Source organism: Ctenopharyngodon idella, chromosome 6 (genome assembly GCF_019924925.1).
Source record: "Ctenopharyngodon idella isolate HZGC_01 chromosome 6, HZGC01, whole genome shotgun sequence".
Lineage (NCBI taxonomy): Eukaryota > Metazoa > Chordata > Actinopteri > Cypriniformes > Xenocyprididae > Ctenopharyngodon > Ctenopharyngodon idella.
Window position 1 is genome coordinate 12,248,247 of NC_067225.1, and position 15,094 is coordinate 12,263,340.

Genomic DNA, 15,094 nt, shown 5'->3' on the forward strand with positions numbered 1-15,094 from the left:
GAAAAAGAAAAAAAAAAACCTGAAATGTGAAAGTGACAGCTCTGAAGATCATCTTAATTTAGTATCTTTCCTTATTTTGATTTTACTCATTCAAAAATGTCATGTTAGGATTAGAAACAATGAAGTTATTTGAGTTATAAGTAGCACTATTGTGTCATATTACTTATAGTTCAATAAACAATAAGTAAAACTCACATTTTAGACAAAAAATATTTATTTATTTTTTTGCTCAGACAACAAAAATAGTTCCGAACAAAGACAAGTTAACAAAACACAAGTTGTGTTTCAGTGAATGGGTTGAGTGAATGATTCAATGACTAAGTTTTTTTTTATTTATTTTTTTTTTATTGTTGAACAAATCAGTTTAATAATCTGTCACTTACTTGTGTTGTTCCTAAATTATTGCTGAATTCTTAACCACATAGTACTAGCATTCTACTCTTACTATTTCTGCCATAGAAACATATAAAAGTAGTAAGAGTAGTATGCAGTTCCAAATTCAGCATATGTTTTCAAACAAATCATTTGAATGAATCAATCAATGACTCACTGGTTTTGTTTGTAAATGATTCAATGTTTTTAAAGGTGCAATGCATAAAATTTGGGAGGATCTATTGACAGAAATGCAATATATATAACTATGTTTTCCATTTCTATCTACATACACCGCAGGTCCCCTTACATGTTAAGCCACCATTTTGCGCAGGCATGTTTCTACAGTAGCCCTAAACGGACAAACAGTTCTACAGATTGCGTTTAGTCACTATGTTGTTCTTCTAAATCGTTCTTGTTTTAGAGGCAGCTTGCATTGTCACTACATTGAATACGCATGAAGAAGAAGTAGTAGTAGTAGTAATAGTCATCTGGTTTATTAGAAGCAGAGACCGTTCTTTGTTAGAAGTAAGAAGAAACCTCACTGCTTGACTGGCTACTCTCTTTTGTCTCAGACGACAACATCTGTCTTGTGTCGGCCAGACGGCCACCGTAGCTTCTCTATGTGCTTCGACATGGAGGGGTGAGCACCGTCGGTTGCAGTTCACAACCTCACCACTATATGCCGCTAAAATTTACACACTGCGCCTATAATTGATTCAAATAATTCTCTCATAGAGAAAGTCACGTGTTGCCACCTACTGGTGTAACTATGTAACTTGCAGAAAGTGTCATAAATCACACTAGATACACAGACTGACAGACTGTCTGGAACAAATACAAACAGAAACAGTGTCCTAGTGTCGTTCGATTGTTATATCAATCCAGAACTAACTGTTGATGATGGACAACAAACTCAATATTGATTGCCACATATAGTAACCTTTTCTCACAGTAGGACATACAAATGACAACAGATAAAAACACACAGGCAGAGATGTGACCTGTCCTGTTTTAACCTCTCTCTCTCTCTCTCTCTCTCTTTGTGTGTGTGGGTGTGTGTGCGCGCGAAAGCATCATACAGAGAGAAATGAGTTTTGGCCAGTCTGCTGTGTAATTTCCATGTCTAGGTTCTGTTTGGTCCGTTGGGTTTGTTTAGTGGACGTGTCTCGGTGGAAAGTCCTTCACAGAAATATGGCAGCGCTGTGTGTTGTGTTCAATACTGTCCATCCACCTTATAATTTTCAGTGTTGTGTGGATGAATGTTTTTTATATGTTTGAAAGTTTCCCTAGCGCAAAAGCTGCAGAACAAGTTCATCCAGAAGCAAATGAAGAGATTTCACGATCTGCACGTCTGATAATATACAGATAGATGGACGTCTGATGAAGGATCTGATGCTGTTGAGCTCCTGCTGCATTCTCATCTCTTTAGCAACATGCCAAAGAGATCCATACAAACAGTCCTCAAGGGTCGAGAGAGAGAGAGAGAGAGAGAGAGAGAGAGAGAGAGAGAGAGAGAGAGAGAGAGAGAGAGAGAGAGAGAGAGATGAGAGAGAGAGAGAGAGAGATGAGAGAGTTCATGTAGTGCAGCGGTCTGATGTGGCTTAAACTCTGGTATCCACCATCACAGCAGACACCACAAACAAAACCACAGAATTTGTTTGTGTGTGTGTGTTTATGTTATATAAAAGCAGCTGTATAGATAGTTTTGAATATTTCTGTGCCGTATGTCTGCAAACTTCCGATAATTACAGTGAGAGTTTGTCTGTTTTTAGCTTGTAATGTTTTTAGCAGAATGGAATCTTGACTCTTGACTGAGTCGTTGCTGTGAACCAAACCTGAGTCCACTGATATCAACATTGTTTCATAGATAAAATCAGTTTTAATTAAAATTTCACTATGTTTTTTTTTTTTTTTCTAAAATGCATTGAGAAAAAGCTGTTCATCCTGCACTTTCTGTTTAACCTCATTGTGCTGTGACATTCCTCTTGAACAATAATCATTTGACCTTCCTGACGTCACATTATAAGAGTCTTTACAATGTTCAAACAGACATCAGTTTCTCTTCATCAGTATTTCATCATGTTTATACTTTGCCATAATCAAATTTAGGATTTTAATGGGAAAAATCATAGTAAATAATGTGATGTGGTCCAAAGATATTTGCTACTCATAGCTGTTTTCACACTGACCTTCAACCTTGTAACACGTTGAATGTTAGAGAAAGAGAAAAGGTTAGTAATGATAAATTATTTCGAAATGCTATTACTCTGCACAGCTGTAAGGATTGTGGGTATTAATCTGAATGTTAAGATGAATAAGGTCAGTGTGTACCCAGCTAACAAAACATTTCTAAGAATATTTTGCTAATGTTACTATTATGTTATTTCTGAATGATCCCTAAACTTTCAGTGCATACAGATATTATTTAATGTTTTGTTTATGCAAACATAAAGGGAACATTCCATTTAATAATTCTACAAATGTTTTGGGAATGTTACTTTTGAATGTTCTCTGAATGTTCTGAAACAAGTAGTAACATTTTAAAAAACATTAAACAAACAAGCAACAGAAAAACAAAAACAAATAAATAACAATGTCTAAATAACATTTTGCTTACTATTAAAGACCAGATAACTCTAAACGAACGCTCTATTAATGTTAATGGAAGGATATTTGTTCATAACTTTGAAAGAACCTTGCCAGAACGTTCTGAGAACATTCCCAGCTAACAAGGAACATTCTCAGAACGTTTGGACAAGGTTCTCTCAAATATATGTTGTACAGTATCTCTCTCACACACACACACTCATGCAGGTGATGCTTCAGTTTGTGCCGCAGTGTTTTATGAACTGACTGCTGATGGACTTCTGCTCCGTCACTCATGCAGGTCAGCATGAGTCCTGAATGAATGTGAGAGCACAGTAAACATGCATGAGCAGAAATAAGACACATTATCAGCTGTCTGTCACTCATCATCTGTCTATGTGTGTCTGTCTCATAACCTCGCTCTAAGGACACATCACTGCGTCTCGTGCAGATTATTCTACAAATCTCACTGCAGCAGTTCACACAAATAAACACAAACTCAGCCTATGTTTGCTTTCCAAGATTTTTGGAGATTGTAACTCCCGCTTCCGCTCAGTAAATGAAAACCGCTCATTATCCACATTCGGCCCGGCTCAAGAATCCAGACGACTTTCAGCACATTTAGATCCCTGTCTCTTTATCCTCAATCATTGCAGTTTACAGCTTTACAATGTGGCGTGTGCACACTATATATGTCACAGCCAGACTCAGTGCTTCCCGTTTTGTGTGAGAAATGTAAATCTAATCACCTTTAATTCTTCACGACTCGTTCTGTCCTTCACTGCTGTTTTAGGACTTTGTGCATTAGATTCTTATGCATAGCTAATTCTCAGAACGTTCTGGCAAGGTTCTCTCAAAGTTAAGAACAAACATTCTTCCAGTAACATTAACAGAACGTTCGTTTCCGAAATCGCATACTGTAGGTAATTTGGTTTGAAACTTTGTGATCGTTAAAAAAGTACATTCTATATAGTATGAATGAAATTCGAACGTAGCCTACAACATCCACCATGTTGTCATTGTCATGTGACCTATACGGCATCAGTTGTGTTGCTTCACTTCCATTCACAAATCCTCTCCCGTGGCCTCATGCGATAGTAAAGTGTCTATCAAATACGCACTTCAAAATCTCGCCAGAAGAAGTAGGTCATCCGGGTAATTTTCGCCTATATTGTTTTACCAATAATACAAAAAATGCTGGGTTAAAAACAACCCAAGATGGGTTGAAAATGGACAAACTCAGCGATTGGGTTGTTTTAACCCAGCGGTTAGGTTAAATGTTTGCAAACATTTAACCCAACCGCTGGGTTAAAACAACCCACACGCAGAGTTTGTCCATTTTCAACCCAGCTTGGGTTGTTTTTAACCCAGCATAGAGTGTAGGGTCTGTCCAAATCCCCTCACTTGCAGTCTTTGCACTTGAACGCATCTACTTACATGACATATTTCCTGTATTTGGCTCAAGTGTTCAAGTGTGTGTAGAACTTTTGATTACCCAATGGGACACAGTTGTAGTGTTGCAGTGTTTACAGGGCTTCATTTTGATTTTCAAAATAAACTTCTAAATGTCTGTTCAGTAGTCCCTGTGTAACAGGCGACACAATTTAGTAATTGTGGTGTTTCTAATTAACTGATAAAAAGCTGTTGCAAATGTTATGCAAAATACACATACTCATCTTTGCACCAATAGATAATGTGCAACACTTTATGTTTTACTACTTTTATTAATTTAACTAAGTGGAATGTTTTCCTCAACATCTTGCGATTTCAGGACACACAAGTTCCTGAACATAATGCATGATGGGATACGCTTAGCCTCGAATACCACTCCAAAGTGTGGGTTTAGTGAGCTTTTTTCTCTTTTTAAGACCTGGGACAGTCTTGCACACTGACATCCAAGACAGCAAGTGTAGGTATTTAGACAGGCCCTATGAATTCAGACATACTGTATAATATGTAAGTAGGCATGTTCGAACGCAACGCTGGTCTTTAATAATGTTCTCAAAATGTTATTAGTAGTGGAGTCGTGATGTTTATCAGAGTTTGATAATCACTGATGAAAATGACACCAGCACACAACAGTCTGTCTGTGACTGAGATCCTAATAAACTCCAAACAAGATCCAGTGTATTTCAGTTAATATTTTTAATGAAGGATTATATTATAGTTCAGTCTTGTCTTCGGCTGTTTCAGCCTCTTTCTGCTTCTGTTAGAAAGAAAATAAGCTCACTCAGTACGTTCATGTGCTTTACAGTGTTAATAACATCAGTATGAAATACTTCTGACCCTTCAGTTACATGGCCTCACCTGCAGCTCTCCGTCCAGGAAAGAATCACAGAAGTTCTGCACGCGCTCATTAGTGATGTCACCCGCCGGCATGAGCCATTTCTTGTCCAAGGTGCCGTCATAAATGCCGATCCGCGGCAGGTCACTTGACTTCAGGCCGAAGTATTCCAGCACGCGGGTGTTTGATTTCTCTTTTCCATTTACCAGCACAAACAACATCTGCATTTCACAAAACACATTAAACAATCTGCACTAAAATCACAAACAATGATCTCTAGCTCATGTTTTGGTAAGTCCCAAACCTGTTTTAAATAAAATAAGAGGTTCACCAATTTATTTTGTGTTTTTTTGTAGCAAAATGTTATACTGTTTTCTACTCAGATATTAATTTCCATGTTTCTAGTTTTATGAATTTTGTGTAAATTTCAGTATTCCAGACTGAGATCCTCAACTGTTTTTGTGCCAGATAAATATTACTCAAGCTGTAAAATGAAGGCCCTAATTATCTTGTAGCCTACACTTTACAATGTACTGTGTGTGAAGAGTCTGTCACTTTAAAGTAAAAGATTTCCCACAAATCAGTAAATAACCTTTAAAAGTCTCATACACTTTCTAATATTTCTGAAAGTTCTGGAATGGGCCTGGAATGATCTGGCATGAATATTAGGAGGATATTAGGGTCAGTGGGGCTGAGCGCTTGTGTAATCAGTTCAGAAGCTCTTAATCCCATTAGAGAGTAAAACAGTGAGACTTCACCCCATCATCCCCTTAATTAACACTTTCTCTGTCGGTTCAATGTGGAAAAAACGACCCCTGTCATGTCAGCACTTGTTTACTACCTTGCCAGTGTATTTTGGCGCGAGATCTCTGAAGCGCTGCTGCAGCGGGTCGGAATCCGCGCGCCCTCTGTCGGCCAACAGCAGCAAGTGCGTCTTCACCTCAGACTGAAACAGACCCACCGCAGACTGACACACACACACACACACGAAATCAGATTGTGATTCTGCTTCCTTTGAAACACTGAATATTGGCATATATTCACTACTATGAAATATAATATGCTAACTCATTACAATCGTTTCCTTGCAGCTATTTTTTACACTAAAAAGGCAGATCAGAAGCGGCATCTGAGGCGAAACTGAACTGTATGCAGCACAGAGAATGCATTTACACAGACATTACCATATCAGAAATAACCTTATAAAAATGATAAACTGAAAAATATGAAATTATAAAAAAATTAGATGAATGAAAAACAAAACTAGACTATAAATAATGAAAATGCTCTCTGTTATTCTTCACTGTGTTCATTTAATTAAAAACTGTGGAAAATATGCATTGATTAATTCAACATATTTGTATTGTATTTTATTATTTTACAGATTTTTTTACTGTATCAAGATATACTTTTGCCTGCATCACCCAGCCATAATCTTCATTGTACTATTTATTGCACAATTATTTTAATTATACAACAGAATTATATATAATCAGATTAACATTACAAAACCACTAGAAGAGATGAGAGAAGTGGAGGTGTTTGTATGTTCAGTACCGCTTGATTATACTCTGTGACGTAACGAATGTTATTCATGGTCATAAAGCGTACGAGTCCATCAGTATCAACTTTCTTGGCCTCTGACAGGTTCAGGTGCTCCTGATGAAGATCAGCCTGTAACACACACACACACACACACACACACACACACACACACAAACACATGTTAAGACATATTCATCCATGGGCTACATATAAATACTTATCAAAAAATTGTTGTGAGGTTGTAGGTGTTTTCCAGCTGAACTGTGAACATTAAAGGAACGTTCCATTTTGTCATTCTTCAAACATAATGGGAATGTTACTTTTGAATGTTCTCTGAATGTTCTGAAACAAGTAGTAACATTTAAAAAACGTTAGACGAACGTCCAACTAAAACATGTCAGAAAAAAAGTTCCATGAACAATGTATAAATAGTATTTTTTGGCTAAAATTTGGAGAACATTATTAAAGTCCAGATAACTCTTAATAAACATTATGTTACTGGAAGAACGTTTGTTCATAACCTTGAGAACGTTCCCTGTTAGCTGTGTTTACCTTCCTGAAGATGGAGATGGTGTCAGTGGCAATACCATATTTGGCCCAAACTTCCTTTTCACTGCACAGAGCAACAGGAAGTGCCTTCATCTGTTTAGCGGCAGCCAAAAAATCTTTATATTCGTGAGCAGCTTCAGTCTGATGGAAAAACAGAGAGAATCTGACTCACAGACATGAACACTGATCACACATGAGTTCTGCAGTGTCGAAAACGACTGTAACTTTATCCTGAGAACTACAACTCATATTTTGCCGGATTTGTGGGCTCTCGTTGAGCTGCACCCGTGTCTGTTTATGGAGCGCTGAAGTTGCCAATCCCACAAGTACAGAGACGCTTCCACATTTCCGGCCCAGTTCCTCCTCCGCACAAAGAGTTGGGCCAGAGGACTCTGCATTCTGGGATTCCGCAACGGCAGCCATTTCCTGACACCAGTGGAGACTCGTCGGGGAAATTCACCTTCTCATTTTGTCCAGCCATACTGACTGATCACACACACACACACACACACACACACACACTCACCTCAAAGAACCCGATGACAGCCACTTCAGCGGAGTCGATGAAGGCCTCGGCCGCAGGAACATCGTTCAGTCTGAGGATGGCGCTCTCTGCAGATCAACACATCTACATTAGTCCCGTCAGGTATAGCAGTTTTCACAATACACATTGTTTCAAAGCAGCTTTACAGAAAATTAATGTTTATAATATCTCAATATTTGTATGCTTTATAGTCACATTTAGCAGATTAAAGCTGTGTGATATTATAGTTTACATTTTGCACTGATAAAGCAATTAAAGGATTAGTTCAGTTCTGAATTCAAATTTCCTGATAATTTACTCACCCCCAGGTCATCCAAGATGTTCGTGTCTTTCTTTCTTCAGTCAAAAAGAAATGAAGGTTTTTGAGGAAAACATTCCAGGATTTTTCTCCATATAGTGGACTTCACTGGTGTTCAACGGGTTGAAGGTCCAAATGTCAGTTTCAGTGCAGCTTCAAAGAGCTCTACACGATCCCAGATGAGGAATAAGGGTCTTATCTAGAGAAACCATCGGCCATTTTCTAAAAAAAATAAACATTATATACTTTTTAACCACAAATGCTCGTTTTGCACTGCTCTGTGATGCTCCACGCATCACGTAATCATGTTGGAAAGGTCACGCGTGACGTAGGTGGAAGTACCGATCCAGTGTTTACAAAGCGAACGTGCAAAGACTAAATCAAAGAGCCTTTACAAAAAAAACGTAAAACAATGATGATTTTGAAGTTGGAGGAGAAAATGGGATGGAGTTTTTCTACCGTGGTACTTCCACCTACGTCACGCGTGACCTTTCCAACATGATTACGTAATGTATGGAGCATCACAGAGCAGTGCAAGACGAGCATTTGTGGTTAAAAAGTATATATATATATATATATTTTTTTAGAAAATGACCAATTGTTTCTCTAGATAAGACTCTTATTCCTCGTCTGGGATCATGTAGAGCTCTTTGAAGCTGCACTGAAACTGACATTTGGACCTTCAACCCGTTGAACCCCAGTGAAGTCCACTATATGGAGAAAAATCCTGGAATGTTTTCCTCAAAAACCTTCATTTCTTTTTGACTGAAGAAAGAAAGACATAAACATCTTGGATGACATGGAGGTGAGTAAATTATCAGGAATTTTTCATTCTGAAGTGAACTAATCCTTTAAGCACCCAGCTAACAAAATATGTTCTAAGAAAATGTAGGTTATAATAATTTTATTTCTGAATGTTCAAAACATCCAGTTTTGAAAACACTTTTTCTTGGTTATATGAACATTGAGGGAACATTCCATTTCATCATTCTTCAAACATTGTGGGAATGTTACTTTTGAATGTTCTCTGAATGTTCTGAAACAAGTAGTAACATTTAAAAAATGTTAGACAAACGTCCAACTAAAATGTTTCAGGACAAAGGATCCATGAACAATGTATAAGTAATGTTTTTGTGCTAATGTTTTGAGAGCATTATTAAACACTATATAACTTTTAATGAACATTCTATTAACATTACTGGAAGAATGTTTGTTCATAACTTTCTTTAGGCATCTAACAGAAACATTTTCATAGTTTGAAGCTTATGTAAGGCATAGAATTTTTTCAAGACAACAGAGAATAATATTGGCATTTAATGATGTTTTAAGTCTTCTGAAGCTTACCTTGATCTTCTGCAGTCACACACACAGTCAATAAAGAAAAAACTATGAGAAACATCATGACTGCACTAAATATGGACAAACTGTGAGAAGAAAGAAAGAGAGAAGAAGCCCACCCGTTACGCTCTTGTATGTGGGGGTCCGTGCTCTGGTCACATGACCATCTCGGGGCTGATGCTGATTGGTGGAGCTGTGTGAAACAGACAGGTGTGTGGCTCACGGGCTGGTCAGACACTTTAGATTACGTGTCACTGAAGACACGTGTTAGTTTTCTTCCAGAATGAAACTCATTTTCAGTGGTAACGAGTAAGAGATTTACATTGAAACTCAACAAACAAAACAGAGCAAATAACAGAAAGCTGGACATCAGAAGATCTTTGCTTGTCATGTTAAGAAACGTATTAATAAATTATATATATTTATATATAAGGGTGTATAATGCTTTTAGGAAATCTATATTTTTTCTTCTATATTTTATCATAAAACAAAAGAACAATGACCACAGATCACAAGTGATCCACAAACAAATCCAACACTATCCTTACTTATATTGTCAAAACAAACACAAAATAATAAATAAATAATAAAAAGAAATAAAAAGAAAATAAATTAATAAATAAAATTAATTAGAGCCTCATACTTGCATCAATTTTAGATTCATTTTGATCTACCAAGGTTTTTCAAAAAACAAATGTGAAATACTTGGACATATATAAGCAAAAAAAAAAACAAAATTACAAAATATTTTTACTCAGATTATGAAGTGCTTATTTTGTATGGCTAATCACAAAATACACTACAGACATTTGGATATGTAGTTGAGAGTGTGTGTTGTGTCAGTCGGGTGAGATCTGTGACACACATATGCTTCCAGGTGAATCCACAGGTGGAAATACACCTGATGATGGTGTGAGACGGGAACACGTCTGCTGACTCTCTCCAAATCCAATAAATCATAAAGCCAGCACTGATCCCAGACCACCGTCAGGCACATTCTCTACTGACGCCTTGTTTGGTGAAATCTTGTCTGATTTGTCTAATGTCATAAAACATGGACATTGTTGTGTGGGAATGTTGTGCATGAATTTATTGTGGAAATAAAATGTGCAAATATGCTCAAAATAATTGTTATGCTGTCACCCATCACCACCCCAGCCCTCATTTAATCTGAAACATTTTATTTCAAAAAGTTTAAGATCTTATTTCACAATAACAAACAGATATAAAGCAAATACATAAAACAGTTTATCAACTCTAAGAACACAACAGACAATGTGTGTTTGTGTGTTTTGTTCAGTCTTTGTGGGTCCAGCAGAAGAATGTGAATGTGTTTTAACTCGCTGACAGCTGATATTTCTACATCTGATTCACTTCTAACATTCATTAACATGATCAAGATATGAAATTATACTTATTATATTCCCAGCTAACAGGGAATGTTCTGACAAGGTTCTTTTAAAGTTATGAGCAAAGGTTCTTCTAGTAACCTTAATAGAACATTTGTTCAGAGTTATCTGGTCTTTAATAATGTTCTCAAAACGTTAGCACAAAACTGTTACTTATACATTACTTAAACAAGAATCTAAAAGAATCTAATGCTTTTTAAATGTTACTACTTGTTCAGAACGTTCGGAGAACATTCAAAAGTAACGTTCCAATGATGTTTGAAGAATGATAAAATGGAATGCTCCCTTATATAAAGTTAAAGTTAAATAAATTTTTCATAACTTAATGGAAATGTTAGCAAAACATTTTGTCACATACATCATCTGCTGTCACCTCAGGTGGCTGGTGGTCGTGTATGTGCTCATTTGTAATTGGATCAACTGGTGTGTTACAACACTCCCTGATCTAGTTAAACAGGTTCACATCAGGATAGATTAAGAGTCGCAGTCTCTTCTCACTGCAGGATCTACAGAGTCAGGATTTAAAATAGAGCTAATGCTCAGCTCAGAGCAATAAAGGAACTGTTTTCACACAGACACAAGTTATGCTACATTTAACCCAGAGGTAAGGTCAGAGGTCAGTGCAGCATCATATTCAGTTTCTGGAGAGATGTGAAATCAAAGAGAAAAGCACATCCGCTCATGATGAACAGTAATGACAGTAATGTCCATTTCTAGATTTGCCACAAAGATCAGACCTCAGAAGATGTTCATGTTCATGAAAGTCTAATGCTGCCTTCACATGCTATTGCACACGAACAGCCTCTCAAGTCATATTTATGACTGGGAAACTCTGAGATCATTTTGATACCTGAGTATTACTGTACCTATATAAATTACCATTTGATTCATATTGTATGTATTTTACACAGCAAAAACAGCATTTATTACTAAAACTCCAGAATCAAATGGCATGGTGAATGTTTATATATGGTTGCCAACGAATGGGATGCTACATTTTATTTAAAATTTGTTAGATATTGACTCATTTTTTCAAAACATTTTGGCTTTATTAAGATTTCCCCAATAAATAGGCAAGAATGAACCTGGTGTCCTCCATGATTCCTATTTTTGCCGAAATCGAAGTACTTGAATGCAACAAACTTATGATTACAACATCAGAAGTGGGAATTTTCCATTTGCAGACAAAGTGGCATTAGCTGTATATAAATCCCATCTAAACTGCATGAGCTCCTCATCAGCTACAGTATAGATGTGTTTGAATACGTGCCACAGCACCAGATAAACAAACACACATGAGAACATTCCAGTTAATGAGCAGAGAGCTAATTATATAATAACCTAAATGACTCGGCCAATTGGAACTGTGGATTAGAGCTGTTTAATCTTTAATTAGTAAAGTTCAGCTATAACCGTATGTTTAGGATCAGGGTAAATCAGGTGTGTGTTTCTCAGAATATCTGCTGGGTTTTTTTAGCTGCTCAAAGCTAAAAACAAATGTGAACGGTGAAACAGTCTTTACACCTCAGCAGTCGCAGGTTAGAGAAGAAAGAAGAGCCTGACCTGAGATCAGAAACATGAAATCAAGTTTGTTGACAAGAAGCATTTGATGCATTTTAATCATTTAAAGATATAGTTGAACAGGCACAGCATCAATATAAAACATATTGATTTATTTTTAGATTTTAGATTTTAAAATTTGCTTACAGTTCATTTGATTGGTTATTTTAAGAAGTATTTAATATGGAAAATAAAATTAGCATTAAATGAACAATGCAGCATACAGGAAATGTTCTCAGAACGTTCTGGCAAGGTTCTCTCAAAGTTATAAACAAACTTTTTAGTTTCTTTAACATTAATACAATGTTTGTTCAAAGTTATCTGGTCTTTAATAATGTTTTGAAAACATTAGCACAAAAACATTATTTATACATCATTTATGGAACATTTTTCTTAAAAGTTTTAGTTAGTCTAAGTTGTTCACAGAACATTCAAAAGAAACAGAATTTTCCCTTCATAATATTTTAGCATATCAGATTCACAGAAGACAAACTGTAGATTTTCAAAATAAACTTTGACTGTTTCCACACGTGTGTCCTCAGCTGGAAAATCCTTAAGTGCTTAAAATACTCCAGGTGTCAATCTCCTGATCCTTCTATCTGTTTCTGTGGGATGTGTTTGAGGATCAGAAGATTAGTTGAGCACTATAAAAGCGGCCGGCAGAGACACTGGACATGAGCTGAAGTGAAGACGTTGCAGAAGAGAAGCAAAGAAGAACCAGAAACTCCAGCACACGGTAAGAGATTCACCTCACTTGAGACACATTTACAGCACAATGCATTGTCAGGTAAAGTACTACGGTATTTAATTTTTACTCAGACAGGCTGTAGTAAATCTACACAACACATGATTTACTGAGAACAAGAAAGGAATATTGACATTCGTTCCTGAGGAGAAAACTACAGAACAGACCAATCATTAAAATAAAACACAGAAAGAGAGAAAGACTTTCGCAGACTGAAAAAGAACAGACAGATTTAGTGATGGAGAGGAAATAAATAAGAAGGAAAAGCAGAATGTGAGTCAAAATGACATACCTTGACATTTCAACATTAAACTACAGGAGATGCTTGTTTCTGACGCGGAATATTAAGTTGGATTTGCGAGGAAAAAAGTCAAAATTGTGAGATAAATACTCACCATAACTGTACCTTTTTTATTTTTTATTCCATGGTGGAAACAAGCTTACAGCTTCAAAGACTCAAACTTACTTTACAGTACTTTACAGTAGACATTCTACAGCAAAAGCCAATTTAGGCAAAAACAGACTAAAAACAGAAGCTCTGACACATTTCTCCCTGGATTCCAGAAGTAGGCTAGGATAAATGTGATGGAATTACAGCACTGGGCATCTCCTCTACGAGATTAGCAAGATTATGTAAAGAGCTTATCATTCACACTGTCTGTATATCTCACAAGGCAAACAGATGCTGGTAAATAAACCTACTCATTGTGTAACCAGAAGATTAGGATTAACAAAATCCCAAAATGAGAAGACTAACAGCTAACCTTTTGAGGACATCAGTAAAGGGGACAATATAGTCACTTTTTAAAGGAAACATGTTTATATTTTAGAAAGTGAGAGAAATGGATGCCCCAGCACCTGTTGAGAAGAGAGGGCCACCAAAGTTCAAGCAGAGGACCACTCGCACCTTCAAGAGCAAGGCTCCTAAACCTGGCCAGAAAGGCTTCGGAGATGACATCCCTGGAATGGAGGGTCTCGGCACAGGTAAAGCGTGACATTTCAGTTGCCTTCATGACGTAAATATCGTATCATTGTTTTGAATGACATGCGCTGATGAGCTTGACCACATTCTTTCTCTGGTTTTCCAACAGATATCACTGTGGTTTGCCCCTGGGAAGCTTTTGGTGACATGGAGCTCAGTGATCTGGCAAAATATGGAATTTTGTAGCGCATCCACCCAACCTTTTCCCTGCTCTCTTCTGGAGACCTTTGATCAGATGATCACGTAATGTTACTCACACGAGACTGAACCAGCAGCAGATGCTTTCAGCCCAACACACAAAGAGGATCAAACACGATTAATACTTCTTTTTTTCGGTAAAAAAGGACAAATGGAACAGTAACTCTCTGCTGCTCTTCTTCACTGCATCACTGGAGCTCTTAGCAGGGGGAATTGATCTCAGAGCCACAATTTCATGCAAACCCTCTTTCTTTTAATTGTTGTGGTAAAATACAAAACTATGCTCAAATTGACTTTATTTTTTTGAACTGTGAATGTAATTGTGTCTGTGTCAGAATCAACTCATCATAGTTAATTAAAACAATGGATTTGGCAGTAGATCACAATAAAAAATATATATATTTTCCCAAATTTGTGTGATTAGTCTTTTCACTTTCAGAACTGACAGAAAATATTTAAACTGGGTCTATTATGAAACAATTTCAATAATTTCCACTTTATTCAAATATGAACCTCTAACTAAGTCTCAAAGTGTTAAATCTTGGTTTTATATCCATTGGTCATATTAGGCATCGGCACTAACAAAATACAATCTGAGAAATACCAAGGTATTAATTCAGATAAATACCTTTTAGAAGGGCTTTTTGTAAAACTACTAATTTACCAGCATACGTTTTGTAG

The 15,094-nt window shown here is 36.7% G+C and overlaps 3 protein-coding genes across 4 annotated transcripts in view; 2 read left to right on the forward strand and 1 right to left on the reverse strand.

Annotated features, from left to right (window-relative positions):
* Positions 1 to 5,087: 5,087 nt before the first annotated feature.
* On the reverse strand, positions 5,088 to 9,669 carry LOC127513845 (endoplasmic reticulum resident protein 27). The gene is made up of 7 exons (XM_051895936.1): positions 9,526 to 9,669; positions 7,866 to 7,951; positions 7,343 to 7,480; positions 6,803 to 6,919; positions 6,087 to 6,212; positions 5,269 to 5,466; positions 5,088 to 5,167 (listed from the first exon to the last, which is right to left on the reverse strand). Exons 1-7 carry the CDS (start codon positions 9,581 to 9,583, stop codon positions 5,123 to 5,125), a joined length of 768 nt encoding a protein of 255 aa, XP_051751896.1. The 5' UTR covers positions 9,584 to 9,669; the 3' UTR covers positions 5,088 to 5,122.
* Positions 9,670 to 12,335: 2,666 nt separating this feature from the next.
* Positions 12,336 to 14,918, forward strand: LOC127513856 (retinal cone rhodopsin-sensitive cGMP 3',5'-cyclic phosphodiesterase subunit gamma-like). 2 transcript variants are annotated; one of them, XM_051895956.1, is made up of 4 exons: positions 12,336 to 12,466; positions 13,031 to 13,224; positions 14,064 to 14,217; positions 14,325 to 14,918. In XM_051895956.1, the coding sequence occupies exons 3-4, from the start codon at positions 14,076 to 14,078 to the stop codon at positions 14,399 to 14,401; spliced, it is 219 nt and encodes a 72-aa protein (XP_051751916.1). In that variant the 5' UTR covers positions 12,336 to 12,466; positions 13,031 to 13,224; positions 14,064 to 14,075; the 3' UTR covers positions 14,402 to 14,918. The 2 variants fall into 2 exon arrangements, with proteins under 2 accessions (XP_051751916.1, XP_051751915.1); XM_051895955.1 differs by having other exon boundaries at positions 12,396 to 12,515.
* LOC127513855 (retinal cone rhodopsin-sensitive cGMP 3',5'-cyclic phosphodiesterase subunit gamma) overlaps positions 13,207 to 15,094 on the forward strand; it is a 35,098-nt gene continuing 33,210 nt past the window's right edge. Inside the window, exon 1 of the mRNA XM_051895953.1 lies at positions 13,207 to 13,224. The gene's annotated coding sequence lies outside the window, so the exon portion shown is untranslated. The remainder of the gene's footprint in view (positions 13,225 to 15,094) is intronic.

Excerpts from the sequence above, each read along its gene's own strand:
- LOC127513845 (XM_051895936.1), bottom strand. The coding sequence starts at position 9,583 with ATGATGTTTCTCATAGTTTTTTCTTTATTGACTGTGTGTGTGACTGCA. Across the intron at positions 7,952-9,525 it reads TGTGACTGCAGAAGATCAAG|AGAGCGCCATCCTCAGACTG; the intron begins GTAAGCTTCAGA and ends GTTGATCTGCAG. Across the intron at positions 7,481-7,865 it reads CTGTCATCGGGTTCTTTGAG|ACTGAAGCTGCTCACGAATA; the intron begins GTGAGTGTGTGT and ends TTTTTCCATCAG.
- LOC127513856 (XM_051895956.1), top strand. The coding sequence starts at position 14,076 with ATGGATGCCCCAGCACCTGTTGAGAAGAGAGGGCCACCAAAGTTCAAG. Across the intron at positions 14,218-14,324 it reads AATGGAGGGTCTCGGCACAG|ATATCACTGTGGTTTGCCCC; the intron begins GTAAAGCGTGAC and ends GTTTTCCAACAG.